This window comes from Pan paniscus, chromosome 3 (genome assembly GCF_029289425.2).
Source record: "Pan paniscus chromosome 3, NHGRI_mPanPan1-v2.0_pri, whole genome shotgun sequence".
NCBI lineage: Eukaryota > Metazoa > Chordata > Mammalia > Primates > Hominidae > Pan > Pan paniscus.
Window position 1 is genome coordinate 118,424,672 of NC_073252.2, and position 16,217 is coordinate 118,440,888.

A 16,217-nucleotide genomic window follows, 5' to 3' on the forward strand; every position below is an offset into this window, starting at 1 on the left:
AGCAACTCAGAGGCTGAGGAAGGAAAATCTCTTGAACCTAGGAGGCAGAGGCTGCAGTGAGCTAAGATCTTGCCACTGCACTCTAGCCTGGGTGACAGAGTGTGAGTCTGTCTCAGAAAAAAAAAAAAAAATTCAATCCATTTTCCCATTGTCTGGTCACAACCTGTTTCATGGTTAGCTGTTCAGATAACCTGATTATGACCATTCTTTAAGGCAGTCTAACCTCTAGCCTATTGATCTCTTCATTTTTTTTCCATTGTGTATCAACTGCCTCTTGTCTTCACTTCCATTCTTGTGAAGCATACTGTCTATGGTCACTTGCTGTAATCAATCCATCGTAAACACCTGCTACTTTCCTGCCCATCTTTCCCTCCATAGCACTAGCTTGCCAATACACTAAGCTCTGAAAATCGTCAACCACCAACACTTTCTATGTCAGTAGCTAAATATAGCTATAGAAAGGGCACAGTCAGTCAGACCCATTTTATTCCAAATCCATGATCACAAACTTCCAATTTATTCTTAGCACTATTTGGCAAACCTGCTATTTTCCCATCCTTTGAGGAAACTAGTTAAAACCTTTCTTGTCTTCTCTTATTTCCATAAAAAGGCTTATCCATCCTTCTCTTACCTGTAATCTCAGAATATAATCTGAGAAAATGAAATGCATCAGACCCTCATTTCCCATCTCCAAAACTATAGCCTGTGTTTATAAATGCACTTATCCTCTTTGCTCCATTTGAGAATAGGCCATTTCTTCTATAACACTCTTATAAGGTGTGCTGTAGAGCTCATCTCTACATTCATATACACATTGCCTTTTTGATCATCTGATATATTTCTTCCATCATCAATCTCTCCCTCTCTACTCAGTCATCTCCATCAGTATACAGACATTCACTAATATTTGAGAATAACATGATGATTAGAGATTGATCTCTGGAGTCAGACTGCCCAGCTTCAGGTCCTAGATTCACCATTTGCTAGGCTAAGCTCCCTCACTTATAAGTGTGGATATTATTACAATATAACATAGCATCATTGTGGAGAATAAATATTCTTATATGTGAAGTGTATAGTAGAAAATACATGGTTTTTAGCTATTATCAAAGTAGTATTTCCACTCCTAAAAATTGCCTCACTTGACCACACAAATCATCTCAGTTACAACCCTTTTCTTCTGCCCCTCTCCACAACTAAATTTCCCTACAGAACTGTCAACATGACGCCCCCAGGCACACCTCCCATACACTCTTAAACCCACTGAAATCTCATTTCTATCCCACTATGTCACTGGAATTTCTCTTTAAAGGCCATCAAAAATCTCTTTGTTGCAAAAGTTAAGGCCCACTATTCTGTACTCATTATACTTAATGTAACAAGTCAACAGCATAACAGTGTTGAAAATGCCCCTTTTATCAAACAGTGTTTCTCACTTGGCTTGCATGACAACACATCCTTTTAGCTGTCTTCCTACCTCTCTGGCTGCTCTATCTCAGACTTTTTAAAAACCTCCTTCTCTACCTAATTTCTAACTTTCACATAATGAAATTTCTCTGCTCTATATACACTTCTTACAAGGAGGTTGTTTCTACATACCATTTATATTACAATGACTTCCAAATTTATTTTTCTCTAGCCCCGGCATTTCTTCTAGAACTCTAGATCCATATATTAAGCTGCTCAACAATTCAAAAGTATATAAAACTTAACATGTTCCAAGACTAAGCTTTGACTTCTGTTCCATTCTGTATCTATTCTTCTAATCTTTGTCAGAGTAATAAAGTAACCACACAGCTGCCCAAACCAGAGCTCTTGGTATCATGCTTGATTTTCTCTCTCTAATCCAGATATAAATTAAAGCTCTAGATAAGTACTTGTGTACATATGATTTATTGAGATGATGCTCTCAAGCAAAAGGCAATGAGAGAAACAGGATAAGGCAGGGCAACAAAGTAAATAATACGTGTTCTCAGGTGGAATCTACCTGCAGTCTGATCCCATGCGGAGCTCTGGAGCATAACTTGCTCTCATATTTGCCCCTACCTCAGTCAAGGTGGCTGACCTTAGTTACCACCATGTAAACTTCTTATTGGCTTCAGGCTTCCCTACAGTGGGGAGGGGGCATATAACTTCCCAGGGAAATCTGCTGCCTTTCTGCAGAGGACAATTCTCTGGCAAAGGAAGAAACTGTGATCTTTGCCTGCCAACACTGAATGCAATTGAGGGTGCATTCCTTGGCCCAATAAAGGGCAACTGACTGGGCAAGACAGCAAAAGTATGCAACACAGCTCACCCTTGCACCACTCAGATATGCTTGTGTCTATCCATATAGGTGTAGCTTCACAGGATTCTGGTTCATCACAAGTTCAAACTACAGTTTCTGCTGCGGCCGCTGCTGCTGCTGCTGCTGCTGCTGCTGCTACTGCTCCTGCATTTGGTGTGGAAGTTATAACTGTTATTCATCATCTCCCTCTCCATCACCACCACTCACTCTCATTTCCTCTGCCTGGTAACTAGCACCTCTTCTGGATTAGGTGGTTTATTTAGTGGAGTAAACCCAACCCTCATCTGTGTGGGGTCTGAGGGTTAGGCCACTGTGTCCTTATGAGGCCACTGTGTCCTTATTAGGCCATAGTTGCCCTACTTGTGCCTTTTCAGTTTAAACTGCAAGGCAAAAACAAAAGATGACTCTGTAGAATACTTAAGTGACAAACACATTCCTCCTTGCTCTCATTATGCAGCAGCAGTCCTACCTAGTCAAAATGAAGGGGCAAAACTCTCTTGCTAACATTGATAACTCCTTTCTTTGCCTGTTGGCCCACCAGTGTGAAGACCTTAGTGTGATCGGATGACAACTGTAGCTTTGAGTTTAAAGGATGATCTCCATTATGTTCCCCATGTAAGTGTGACCCTTCAGGAAGCCAAGGTTTTTAGTTGTGGACATAAGAAGTGCAAATCCCTCGAATTAGTCACTGAGAGAGGTGGTGAGGGGTCCACTTCTACCTTCACTTCTTGGTTCCTGCACTACTGTGTTATATCTTATGGAAACATAAGATCATATAATGGTCACGGTTTAAGGAGTATACTGCATCCTAAAGGAGAGAACCTAATTCCTGAAGGCTGTCATCTCAAAGTTTACCTCAGCTATACTTTCAAGAGGTTGTCCTCAAGCTCCTTCAAGCTGACAGCTTCTGATCAGTGCAGTGCATAGGGGACCCAATTGCCTGTACTCAACGCCTCATCTCCTTTGATTGAAGACAATGTTATAGGGGATGCCATGTTAGTAGGTCAGACACTCTGTGAGCCCTTAATTGTTAGTTCCCAGATGAGGTGTGGTGGCTAGAAAAGGCAAACCCCCATGTGGAATATGTATAAATCCAAGTTAGGGTGAATAATTGCCCATTCCAGAGTGGAAAGGGTCTTATATAATCAACTTGTCACCAAGTAGCTAATCTCCCTGAACAATGATACTATATCAGAGGCTCAATGTTGGTTTCTTTTTTTTTCCTTTTTTTTAATGATTATTATTTTTTTTATTATTATACTTTAAGTTTTAGGGTACATGTGCACATTGTGCAGGTTAGTTACATATGTATACATGTGCCATGCTGGTGCGCTGCACCCACTAACTCGTCATCTAGCATTAGGTATATCTCCCAATGCTATCCCTCCCCCTACCCCCATCCCACAACCGTCCCTAGAGTGTGATATTCCCCTTCCTGTGTCCATGTGATCTCATTGTTCAATTCCTACCTATGAGTGAGAATATGCGGTGTTTGGTTTTTTGTTCTTGCGATAGTTTACTGAGAATGATGATTTCCAATTTCATCCATGTCCCTACAAAGGACATGAACTCATCATTTTTTATGGCTGCACAGTATTCCATGGTGTATATGTGCCACATTTTCTTAATTCAGTCTATCATTGTTGGACATTTGGGTTGGTTCCAAGTCTTTGCTATTGTGAATAATGCCACAATAAACATACGTGTGCATGTGTCTTTATAGCAGCATGATTTATAGTCCTTTGGGTATATACCCAGTAATGGGATGGCTGGGTCAAATGGTATTTCCAGTTCTAGATCCCTGAGGAATCGCCACACTGACTTCCACAATGGTTGAACTAGTTTACAGCCCCACCAACAGTGTAAAAGTGTTCCTATTTCTCCACATCCTCTCCAGCACCTGTTGTTTCCTGACTTTTTAATGATTGCCATTCTAATTGGTGTGAGATGGTATCTCATTGTGGTTTTGATTTGCACTTCTCTGATGGCCAGTGATGATGAGGATTTTTTCATGTGTTTTTTGGCTGTATAAATGTCTTCTTTTGAGAAGTGTCTGTTCATGTCCTTCGCCCACTTTTTGATGGGGTTGTTTGTTTTTTTTCTTATAAATTTATTTGAGTTCATTGTAGATTCTGGATATTAGCCCTTTGTCAGATGAGTAGGTTGCGAAAATTTTCTCCCGTTTTGTAGGTTGCCTGTTCACTCTGATGGTAGTTTCTTTTGCTGTGCAGAAGCTCTTTAGTTTAATTAGATCCCATTTGTCAATTTTGTCTTTTGTTGCCATTGCTTTTGGTGTTTTAGACATGAAGTCCTTGCCCATGCCTATGTCCTGAATGGTAATGCCTAGGTTTTCTTCTAGGGTTTTTATGGTTTTAGGTCTAATATTTAAGTCTTTAATCCATCTTGAATTGATTTTTGTATAAGGTGTAAGGAAGGGATCCAGTTTCAGCTTTCTACATATGGCTAGCCAGTTTTCCCAGCACCATTTATTAAATAGGGAATCCTTTCCCCATTGCTTGTTTTTTTCAGGTTTGTCAAAGATCAGATAGTTGTAGATATGTGGCGTTATTTCTGAGGGCTCTGTTCTGTTCCATTGATCTATATCTCTATTTTGGTACCAGTACCATGCTGTTTTGGTTACTGTAGCCTTGTAGTATAGTTTGAAGTCAGATAGTGTGATGCCTCCAGCTTTGTTCTTTTGGCTTAGGATTGACTTGGCGATGCGGGCTCTTTTTTGGTTCCATATGAACTTTAAAGTAGTTTTTTCCAATTCTGTGAAGAAAGGCATTGGTAGCTTGATGGGGATGGCATTGAATCTGTAAATTACCTTGGGCAGTATGGCCATTTTCACGATATTGATTCTTCCTACCCATGAGCATGGAATGTTCTTCCATTTGTTTGTATCCTCTTTTATTTCATTGAGCAGTGGTTTGTAGTTCTCCTTGAAGAGGTCCTTCACATCCCTTGTAAGTTGGATTCCTAGGTATTTTATTCTCTTTGAAGCAATTGTGAATGGGAGTTCACTCATGATTTGGCTCTCTGTTTGTCTGTTGTTGCTGTATAAGAATGCTTGTGATTTTTCTACATTGATTTTGTATCCTGAGACTTTGCTGAAGTTGCTTATCAGCTTAAGGAGATTTTGGGCTGAGACAATGGGGTTTTCTAGATATATAATCATGTCGTCTACAAACAGGGACAATTTGACTTCCTCTTTTCCTAATTGAATACCCTTTATTTCCTTCTCCTGCCTAATTGCCCTGGCCAGAACTTCCAACACCATGTTGAATAGGAGTGGTGAGAGAGGGCATCCCTGTCTTGTGCCAGTTTTCAAAGGGAATGCTTCCAGTTTTTGCCCATTCAGTATGATATTGGCTGTGGGTTTGTCATAGATAGCTCTTATTATTTTGAAATACATCCCATCAATACGTAATTTATTGAGAGTTTTTAGCATGAAGGGTTGTTGAATTTTGTCAAAGGTTTTTTCTGCATCTGTTGAGATAATCATGTGGTTTTTGTCTTTGGCTCTGTTTATATGCTGGATTACATTTATTGATTTGCGTATATTGAACCAGCCTTGCATCCCAGGGATGAAGCCCACTTGATCACAGTGGATAAGCTTTTTGATGTGCTGCTGAATTCGTTTAGTGCTATAAATTTCCCTCTACACACTGCTTTGAATGTGTCCCAGAGATTCTGGTATGTTGTGTCTTTGTTCTCATTGGTTCCAAAGAACATCTTTATTTCTGCCTTCATTTTGTTATGTACCCAGTAGTCATTCAGGATCACGTTGTTCAGTTTCCATGTAGTTGAGTGGTTTTGAGTGAGATTCTTAATCCTGAGTTCTAGTTTGATTGCACTGTGGTCTGAGAGATAGTTTGTTATAATTTCTGTTCTTTTACATTTGCTGAGGAGAGCTTTACTTCCAACTATGTGGTCAATTTTGGAATAGGTGTGGTGTGGTGCTGAAAAAAATGTATATTCTGTTGATTTGGGGTGGAGAGTTCTGTAGATGTCTACTAGGTCCGCTTGGTGCAGAGCTGAGTTCAATTCCTGGGTATCCTTGTTGACTTTCTGTCTCGTTGATCTGTCCAATGTTGACAGTGGGGTGTTAAAGTCTCCCATTATTAATGTGTGGGAGTCTAAGTCTCTTTGTAGGTCACTCAGGACTTGCTTTATGAATCTTGGTGCTCCTGTATTGGGTGCATACATATTTAGGATAGTTAGCTATTCTTGTTGAATTGATCCCTTCACCATTATGTAATGGCCTTCTTTGTCTCTTTTGATCTTTGTTGGTTTAAAGTCTGTTTTATCAGAGACTAGGATTGCAACCCCTGCCTTTTTTGTTTTCCATTTGCTTGGTAGATTTTCCTCCATCCTTTTATTTTGAGCCTATGTGTGTCTCTGCACGTGAGATGGGTTTCCTGAATACAGCACACTGATGGGTCTTGACTCTTTATCCAATTTGCCAGTCTGTGTCTTTTAATTGGAGCATTTAGTCCATTTACATTTAAGGTTAATATTGTTATGTGTGAATTTGATCCTGTGATTATGATGTTAGCTGGTTATTTTGCTCGTTAGTTGATGCAGTTTCTTCCTAGTCTTGATGGTCTTTACATTTTGGCATGATTTTGCAGCAGCTGGTACCGGTTGTTCCTTTCCATGTTTAGTGCTTCCTTCAGGAGCTCTTTTACGGCAGGCCTGGTGGTGACAAAATCTCTCAGCATTTGCTTGTCTGTAAAGTATTTTATTTCTCCTTCACTTGTGAAGCTTAGTTTGGCTGGATATGAAATTCTGGGTTGAAAATTCTTTCCTTTAAGAATGTTGAATATTGGCCCCCACTCTCTTCTGGCTTGTAGGGTTTCTGCCAAGAGATCCGCTGTTAGTCTGATGGGCTTCCCTTTGAGAGTAACCCAACCTTTCTCTCTGGCTGCCCTTAACATTTTTGCCTTCATTTCAACTTTGGTGAATCTGACAATTATGTGTCTTGGAGTTGCTCTTCTCGAGGAGTATCTTTGTGGCATTCTCTGTATTTCCTGAATCTGAACATCGGCCTGCCTTGCTAGATTGGGGAAGTTCTCCTGGATAATATCCTGCAGCGTGTTTTCCAACTTGGTTCCATTCTCCCCATCACTTTCAGGTACACCAATCAGATGTAGATTTGGTCTTTTCACATAGTCCCATATTTCTTGGAGGCTTTGCTCATTTCTTTTTATTCTTTTTTCTCTAAACTTCCCTTCTCGCTTCATTTCATTCATTTCATCTTCCATCGCTGATACTCTTTCTTCCAGTTGATCGCATCGGCTCCTGAGGCTTCTGCATTCTTCACGTAGTTCTCGAGCCTTGGTTTTCAGCTCCATCAGCTCCTTTAAGCACTTCTCTGTATTGGTTATTCTAGTTATACATTCTTCTAAATTTTTTTTCAAAGTTTTCAACTTCTTTGCCTTTGGTTTGAATGTCCTCCTGTAGCTCAGAGTAATTTGATCGTCTGAAGCCTTCTTCTCTCAGCTCGTCAAAGTCATTCTCCATCCAGCTTTGTTCCGTTGCTGGTGAGGAACTGTGTTCCTTTGGAGGAGGAGAGGCGCTCTGCTTTTTAGAGTTTCCAGTTTTTCTGTTCTGTTTTTTCCCCATCTTTGTGGTTTTATCTACTTTTGGTCTTTGATGATGGTGATGTACAGATGGGTTTTTGGTGTGGATGTCCTTTCTGTTTGTTAGTTTTCCTTCTAACAGACAGGACCCTCAGCTGCAGGTCTGTTGGAATACCCTGCCATGTGAGGTATCAGTGTGCACCTGCTGGGGGGTGCCTCCCAGTTAGGCTGCTCGGGGGTCAGGGGTCAGGGACCCACTTGAGGAGGCAGTCTGCGGGTTCTCAGATCTCCAGCTGCATGCTGGGAGAACCACTGCTCTCTTCAAAGCTGTCAGACAGGGACATTTAAGTCTGCAGAGGTTACTGCTGTCTTTTTGTTTGTCTGTGCCCTGCCCCCAGAGGTGGAGCCTACAGAGGCAGGCAGGCCTCCTTGAGCTGTGGTGGGCTCCACCCAGTTGGAGCTTCCCTGCTGCTTTGTTTACCTAAGCAAGCCTGGGCAATGTCGGGCGCCCCTCCCCTAGTCTCGCTGCTGCCTTGCAGTTTGATCTCAGACTGCTGTGCTAGCAATCAGCGAGACTCTGTGGGCGTAGGACCCTCCGAGCCAGGTGTGGGATGTAATCTCGTTGTGCGCCGTTTTTTAAGCCCGTCGGAAAAGCGCAGTATTCGGGTGGGAGTGACCCGATTTTCCAGGTGCCGTCTGTCACCCCTTTCTTTGACTAGGAAAGGGAACTCCCTGACCCCTTGCGCTTCCCAAGTGAGGCAATGCCTCGCCCTGCTTCAGCTCGCGCACGGTGCGTGCACCCACTGACCTGCGCCCACTGTCTGGCACTCCCTAGTGAGATGAACCCGGTACCTCAGATGGAAATGCAGAAATCACCGTCTTCTGCGTTGCTCACGCTGCGAGCTGTAGACCGGAGCTGTTCCTATTCGGCCATCTTGGCTCCTCCCCGCAATGTCGGTTTCTGCTGTTGGCAGGTTTTATGCTCAGCAGCAGCAGTAGCTAGATCAACCATGATGAAAGGGAGCCCCAGGCTGTTGGGCCTATTGGTAAGTTCTGTCTCTTTCACTCTGACTACTCTGTTCATAAGTCCTCTGTTAAAGCATAAGTGTGCAAGCACCACCTCTCTCAGTGTTGGCTGACATCTGGTGACAGAATAATCCTGTCGCATTGATTATTAGTAGCTCTTCTGCAGTGGACACAAATATACAAAATAAACATCATTACACTTTGTGTCACACTTCCATAGATCCATGGGTCCACATGCCTCTCCCTCAGACCTCCTTATCTCTACTATTCCAATGTTGCCTCTTCCAGGCCTTTGACCAAACAAACCAGCTAAACCACTTTGGAACTGTGTATGAGTTGGTATATATGTATATATCTAGCCACTTCTCTGACAAAACAAAGTGGTTTATCAGCCACACTGCCCAAAGCACTATCATTTAGGGGACCTCTCTTACCCCAGTCTTTTCTTGACTAGGGATATAAAGCAGTAGCAAGTGCTACTTGCTAGTCTTTTCTTGACTAGGGATATAAAGTGTATTTTTCACTTGCCTCCATATATCTAGCTGTCAACTAAGCTTGGGTTTTTCCCCCCTCCTTCAGTTGGTTGTAGGGGGACTACTGAAGTCACAGCAATGAGCCAAGGCAGAAAGCTTATATCTGTTTTCTGCACCTGATCCAGCTCAATTCTGGGTTTCCCACTCCCATTTAAAGTGGATCATGCTGGTCTAACCAGACCTTAAGAAATGTCCTCAATGCCTTGAATTCAATCAGTACTAATAATATGATTGTAATGTACTTACACATATACATAATGATAAATAATCTCTTGTGTGCTAAAAAAAAAGCCTGAAATTCTGAAATTATTTCAGACATTCATAATTCAGCTATAGATTCTTCAGTAATGTAAAAAGATTTCATAAAATTGATGCTACATTAATGTAGCAATGTATAACATTATAAATATTAAATATTATGGTGGGTATAAAATGATTTAAAAAATCATTAGAAATGGAAATGACATCTCCCTAAAAAAGTGTGTGCTATCTAGGATTGTGGTTATATCTTTTAATTTTCTTCAGGGTCCAAATATAATGTTTCCTCATTTTAGGCTTTAGTTTAGCAGTGGGAGTTTTGCTATACGAATGTGTACTTTCTCCTTGTTTTGATGCAAAGTGAAATTCATAGAATAATCCGGGACTATTATCTAGTGAACTTGGTTCACTTATACAGCACCATTCAAATGGTGCTTTACATAATGATTACAAAGTGCTGCCAACTTTGTAATCTGAAACTGTTAACTGGCCACTTTAAAGATACTGGTCTTGATTTTTATGACTTTTCAAAAATAAGGAGAATCCTAGAGCTAACCATGCTTAGTTCAATTCACTAATATATTCATATGAAGAAATGCAAGTTCAGAGGCAGCAACTAACTGACTTAAGCAAGATGACGGTCACAATTGGTGCCAGGGTTTGCAGGGCTACAGAAAAAAATTAAAAAACATTGAGAATTGAGAGGTTAAATACAAAGATAAAGAAGCGTTTCTACAGAGAGAAAAAGAAGTATTTTTCCAAGTATATCAAGTTATAAAATGAATGTAGAATCATTACTATTACTACACTTATTTTATACGGTATAAACCTGACAAAGGTTAGCACTTTTAAAAAGTTCCCCCTCGTATAAAGGAGAAAATGTGTTTTTCAAAATTTGAAGCCCAAAAAGAAAAAATTAAACAAAGTAGGGCAGATTCAACCTACATTTCTCAGCCAGGCAGATTGAAAGAAAGTGGCAAATATTTTCAGGGTAATTTTCCATCCATTGATTGTTAGTGCCCAGCATTACTATCTGGATCGCATAGTGTTATCTCATCTTAGTTCAGCTTCCTTGTCCCTACCAGTCAATTAGTCAAGTGATTTTTTTTACCTTCTAAAAATGACATGAAATATTTAACATAGCCATTCAGATTTTTCATTATCTTGAATTTTGTTGTTGTATTTTCAGCAGATCAAATTGGAGAACACTTGTATCTACAAAAAGCCAAGCTGTCAACATTAGACAGATCAACGAGACAGAAAGTCAACAAGGATACCCAGGAATTGAACTCAGCTCTGCAGCAAGTGGACCTAATAGACATCCACAGAACTCTCCACCCCAAATCAACAGAATATACATTTTTTTCAGCACCACACCACACCTACTCCAAAATTGACCACATAGTTGGAAGTAAAGCACTCCTCAGCAAATGTAAAAGAACAGAAATTATAACAAACTGTCTCTCAGACCACAGTGCAATCAAACTAGAACTCAGGATTAAGAAACTCACTCAAAACTGCTCAACTGCATGGAAACTGAATAAACTGCTCCTGAATGACTACTGGGTACATAACAAAATGAAGGCAGAAATAAAGATGTTCTTTGAAACCAATGAGAACAAAGACACAACATACCAGAATCTCTGGGACACATTCAAAGCAGTGTGTAGAGAGAAATTTATAGCACTAAATGCCCACAAGAGAAAGCAGGAAAGATCCAAAATTGACACCCTAACATCACAATTAAAAGAACTAGAAAAGCAAGAGCAAACACATTCAAAAGCTAGCAGAAGGCAGGAAATAACGAAAATCAGAGCAGAACTGAAGGAAATAGAGACGCAAAAAACCCTTCAAAAATATGAATCCAGGAGCTGGTTTTTTGAAAATATCAACAAAATTGATAGACCGCTACCAGGACTAATAAAGAAGAAAAGAGAGAAGAATCAAATAGATGCAATACAAAATGATAAAGGGGATATCACCACCGATCCCACAGAAATACAAACTACCATCAGAGAATACTACAAACACCTCTACACAAATAAACTAGAAAATCTAGAAGAAATGGATAAATTCCTCGACACATACACCCTCCCAAGACTAAACAAGGAAGAAGCTGAATCTCTGAATAGATCAATAACAGGCTCTGAAATTGTGGCAATAATCAATAGCTTACCTGAAATTGTGGCAATAATCAATAGCTTACCAACCAAAAAAAGTCCAGGACCAGATGGATTCACAGCCGACTTCTACCAGAGGTACAAGGAGGAGCTGGTACCATTCCTTCTGAAACTATTCCAATCAATAGAAAAAGAGGGAATTCTCCCTAACTCGTTTTATGAGGCCAGCATCATCCTGATACCAAAGCCTGGCAGAGACACAACCAAAAAAGAGAATTTTAGACCAATATCCTTGATGAACGTTGATGCAAAAATCCTCAATAAAATACTGGCAAACCGAATCCAGCAGCACATCAAAAAGCTTATCCACCATGATCAAGTGGGCTTCATCCCTGGGATGCAAGGCTGGTTCAACATATGCAAATCAATAAATGTAATCCAGCATATAAACAGAACCCAAGACAAAAACCACACAATTATCTCAATAGATGCAGAAAAGGCCTTTGACAAAATTCAACAACCCTTCATGCTAAAAACTCTCAATAAATTACGTATTGATAGGACGTATCTCAAAATAATAAGACCTATCTATGACAAACCCACAGCCAATATCATACTGAATGGGCAAAAACTGGAAGCATTCCCTTTGAAAACTGGCACAAGACAGGGATGCCCTCTCTCACCACTCCTATTCAACATAGTGTTGGAAGTTCTGGCCAGGGCAATCAGGCAGGAGAAGGAAATAAAGGGTATTCAATTAGGAAAAGAGGAAGTCAAATTGTCCCTGTTTGCAGATGACATGATTGTATATCTAGAAAACCCCATTGTCTCAGCCCAAAATCTCCTTAAGCTGATAAGCAACTTCAGCAAAGTCCCAGGATACAAAATCAATGTAGAAAAATCACAAGCGTTCTTATACACCAACAACAGACAAACAGAGAGCCAAATCATGAGTGAACTCCCATTCACAATTGCTTCAAAGAGAATAAAATACCTAGGAATCCAACTTACAAGGGATGTGAAGGACCTCTTCAAGGAGAACTACAAACCACTGCTCAATGAAATAAAAGAGGATACAAACAAATGGAAGAACATTCCATTATTTTCAAAATACCATTCGATGTGCATGGAATTTAGTTTGAGATGAGAAATAATGTTCTGTAACTTTCAACAGTGGAACAGAAGAGTAGATCTGTTTTTCGTTCCTTGATTGTCCGTTCACAGTTAAACATATTTACACATTGCTCTTGCTGCTTGAGATGCCTGATGGCAACATGTTAGTCATTTTCTCACTTAACTCATTATACCGTTTAAGCATCCTGAATCACACTACTCCATCAGCTTACATCAGGTCAAGTATCATGTCAGCTGGAACTTTATATCTAAAAGTTTACAACAGTTTCTAAACTAGCCCCAGTCTATGCATCAGAAAACAAACTACAAGTGAGAAGAAAGAGAATAGAAAATAGCTTGTTCTCAATATTGACACATTAATTAAAAATAAAATGTCTAACTTGTTAAGTTAGAATGTTTTCTTCTGCAAGACTTCTAACATATTAGCCATTTTTGTTTGTAATTATTTCAATAACTAAAATCACAATACATTTTGAGTGTTTATGGTGTGCCAGGTGCTGATACTTCATATATTATCTTATTTATTCCTCCGAGAAATCCCTTAAGAAGTCTGAACTTTCTAAGAGACCTGCACTGGTTCACACAGCTCATTGGCAAAACCTGTATCACATCCTGGACTAAATTACTGCACAGTCTGAGCTATAAAGCACTAGGCTGTGTCCCCTGATGTCTCTGGATATAATTTCAAAAACATTTAAAGTAGCCTCTTATTATTATATGGAAGCTTAGGTGACTACAAGGAGAGTGCTTATGCCTTAGTTATTCATTTTGGCTTGAAGTCCTTAAAATAAGAGTAATAAACCAACAGGTCACAGGCCATATCCAACTCATAGATGTACTTTGGCCCAAGAAATGCTGCAAAACTGTTAAATTTACGATGACTATTTTAAAATATAAGAATATTTATAAAATCTGGATTTCTGGCTTCTCTTGAAAAATCAGACCACCTATCTTAAATACAGGAAATTATCACTTAAAAGAATGTACTGATGTTTTACAACTATATTTATGAGAAAGATAAGAAAATATGTCAGGTACTTAATAATCTGTCTACTCTTCTGAGGTTAGCGGATACTCTTAGTTCTGCCACTTTGCATTCTTTTTTTTCCTAAATGTGCAGACTCAACATACATTGATCAGAAGGCTGGATATGTTATGCGTTTTAGAAGTAACTCTGCACACTGGGATATCAGGACTTCAAATGATTAGTAACATTTGCTTTTAATTTAAAAAATTTATTCATTTAATAGTTGGGCCATTAAAAAGTACCTCTGTAAAATGAAGTACTGTGGCTTCACTTTCTATAAGTAAAAACAGTTCCATCAGGTGGCTGTCTGTTACATCAGAAATCAATGTGTTCTGTCTAATTTGTCTCTGTTATTTCCAGGGTCAGGTTCCTTCATCTTCAATTACTTAGTCTTACCGTGATATATAACAGAGTCAAGTGTTGTAGCTATTACTCAGAAAGTCTGTTTCTTAAGAAGTAATACAGGGTACATAATATCCTTAAATATGCCCAGCCTTCTCCAACTAAGACAAATTGTTTAAAGCTTCTATAATATTTAAGATTCAGAACACTGGATTTCAACTTCCTCCCAAAAACAATTCATTAAATCTTTGAATGCATAGGTTAGTGCCATATGATGACTTTTCTGACAAATAATAAAATATTTCAAGAGCTTGATGGGAGAAGTTGGATTAAAATGGTAAATTTAAATATTTTAATGGATTACAAACTACCATTCTCAACAATCACTATGTATGCACATACATAAACACGTTCAACTGCTCACCACATTATGTATGCATGTGTGACACATACACATAAATACATTCATACACAACTGGTTGTCTAAAACTCAGATTTAGAAAGCTCAGAAAAGTACCAAGAAAAAAGAGAAGGCACGTCAGGAGATATCTCTGAGTCACTAGAATGGAAGATAGAAGTTCAGGGTGCTAAAATTGTATACTCAATGAATATAAACCAAATGATTTATATATTTTAATATATCCAATGGTATCATAACTAAATTCTACCTTATGCTCCAGCCCCCTCACATGAGCCTTCAGACCATAATCAAAACATATTGATTTCATAGTTTATACTTAATTCCATTGATACTGGAAATTTAATTTCTCACACCATAGCAAATTGGAAGTAGTGATCACAAGTCTATAGTTACCTTAAGTAGTCACACTGTCAACAGAGGATTGACCTTGGGAGGAGACAGAATTATTTTATATAAGAATATAATAAAAATCTGACAATGATTTTAGCATATAATGTTTAAGAGATAAAGAAAAACAAACCAAAAGAGTTACATTTTTAATTTTATTACTTCAAAACATACACATACTCACCCTGAAAAATTAACTTGTATGGTTTTCCCAAAAACGCTAAGTATATGAGACATTGCTTCATTTAATTTTCTTTATTTTTCTATGTGGTATATTTTAGTATTCAGCTGTTACTTCATTACTATTTTATGTTTTACAAATTATAAAGAGCTATTTGTAACCCATATTTTAAAGTATTCTCTTAAAGACTACATAGCCATCATGAATCTTTTTGAGAACAATGATTCACTAAGCAGTTGGTATTTTAACTTTCATGTTGCTCTATGGCAAATACAGATATATTTGAGTATCTTATTGTCATTCTGCATAAAAATTCCAATTTTCAGTTAAATTACTCCACATCACTCAAAAGTAAAGATAAATTAGGAACATTAATATCATTTTAAGAAATATTTAAGATATCATTTTAAGAAATATTCTGTCAGTAATAACAATATTATTAATTCAAGAAAGTAGTTAGAGCTCATGGTTAAAGAGGACACATACTTTGAACAACTAAAACCATTTGTGTTTTTTGCAAAGTCTTTTGTGGTAAAATCAGAACAAACACTTGTTAGGGAAGATGACATTAATGATGATTTATAGTGGTGTTCAGGAGCAATCAAAACTAGAAGATTCTAAGAAGTCAAAAAAAAGAAAAAAGAAAGAAAAAAAAAAGGAAGTAAGGAAACTTTACTCCTCATATTGGAAGTAAGATCCTATTTGCTGAATGTGTATCTTAAACCCACTATCCTAAGACTTTTGTTCGCATAAATAGAAACACAAAATAAAATGAATTGGTTTTGAACAACTGTTAGACCATAATCAGATTAAGCAATTAATACAATTCTTTTTTAAATGTGATGAGAATTAGTGAAAATAAATATGTGGAGGCAATTTGTAAGGAAATATAAAAGTTTTACTAAGCTATATATTT

General features: G+C 38.5%; 1 protein-coding gene across 1 annotated transcript in view; it reads left to right on the plus strand.

The window, feature by feature from the left end:
- LOC129397626 (uncharacterized) overlaps positions 1–11,201 on the plus strand; it is a 591,351-nt gene extending 580,150 nt beyond the window's left edge. The window contains exon 5 of the mRNA XM_055111788.2: positions 10,879–11,201. Coding sequence (XP_054967763.2) covers positions 10,879–11,086 — 208 coding nt within the window. The 3' untranslated portion in view covers positions 11,087–11,201. The remainder of the gene's footprint in view (positions 1–10,878) is intronic.
- Positions 11,202–16,217: the final 5,016 nt, after the last annotated feature.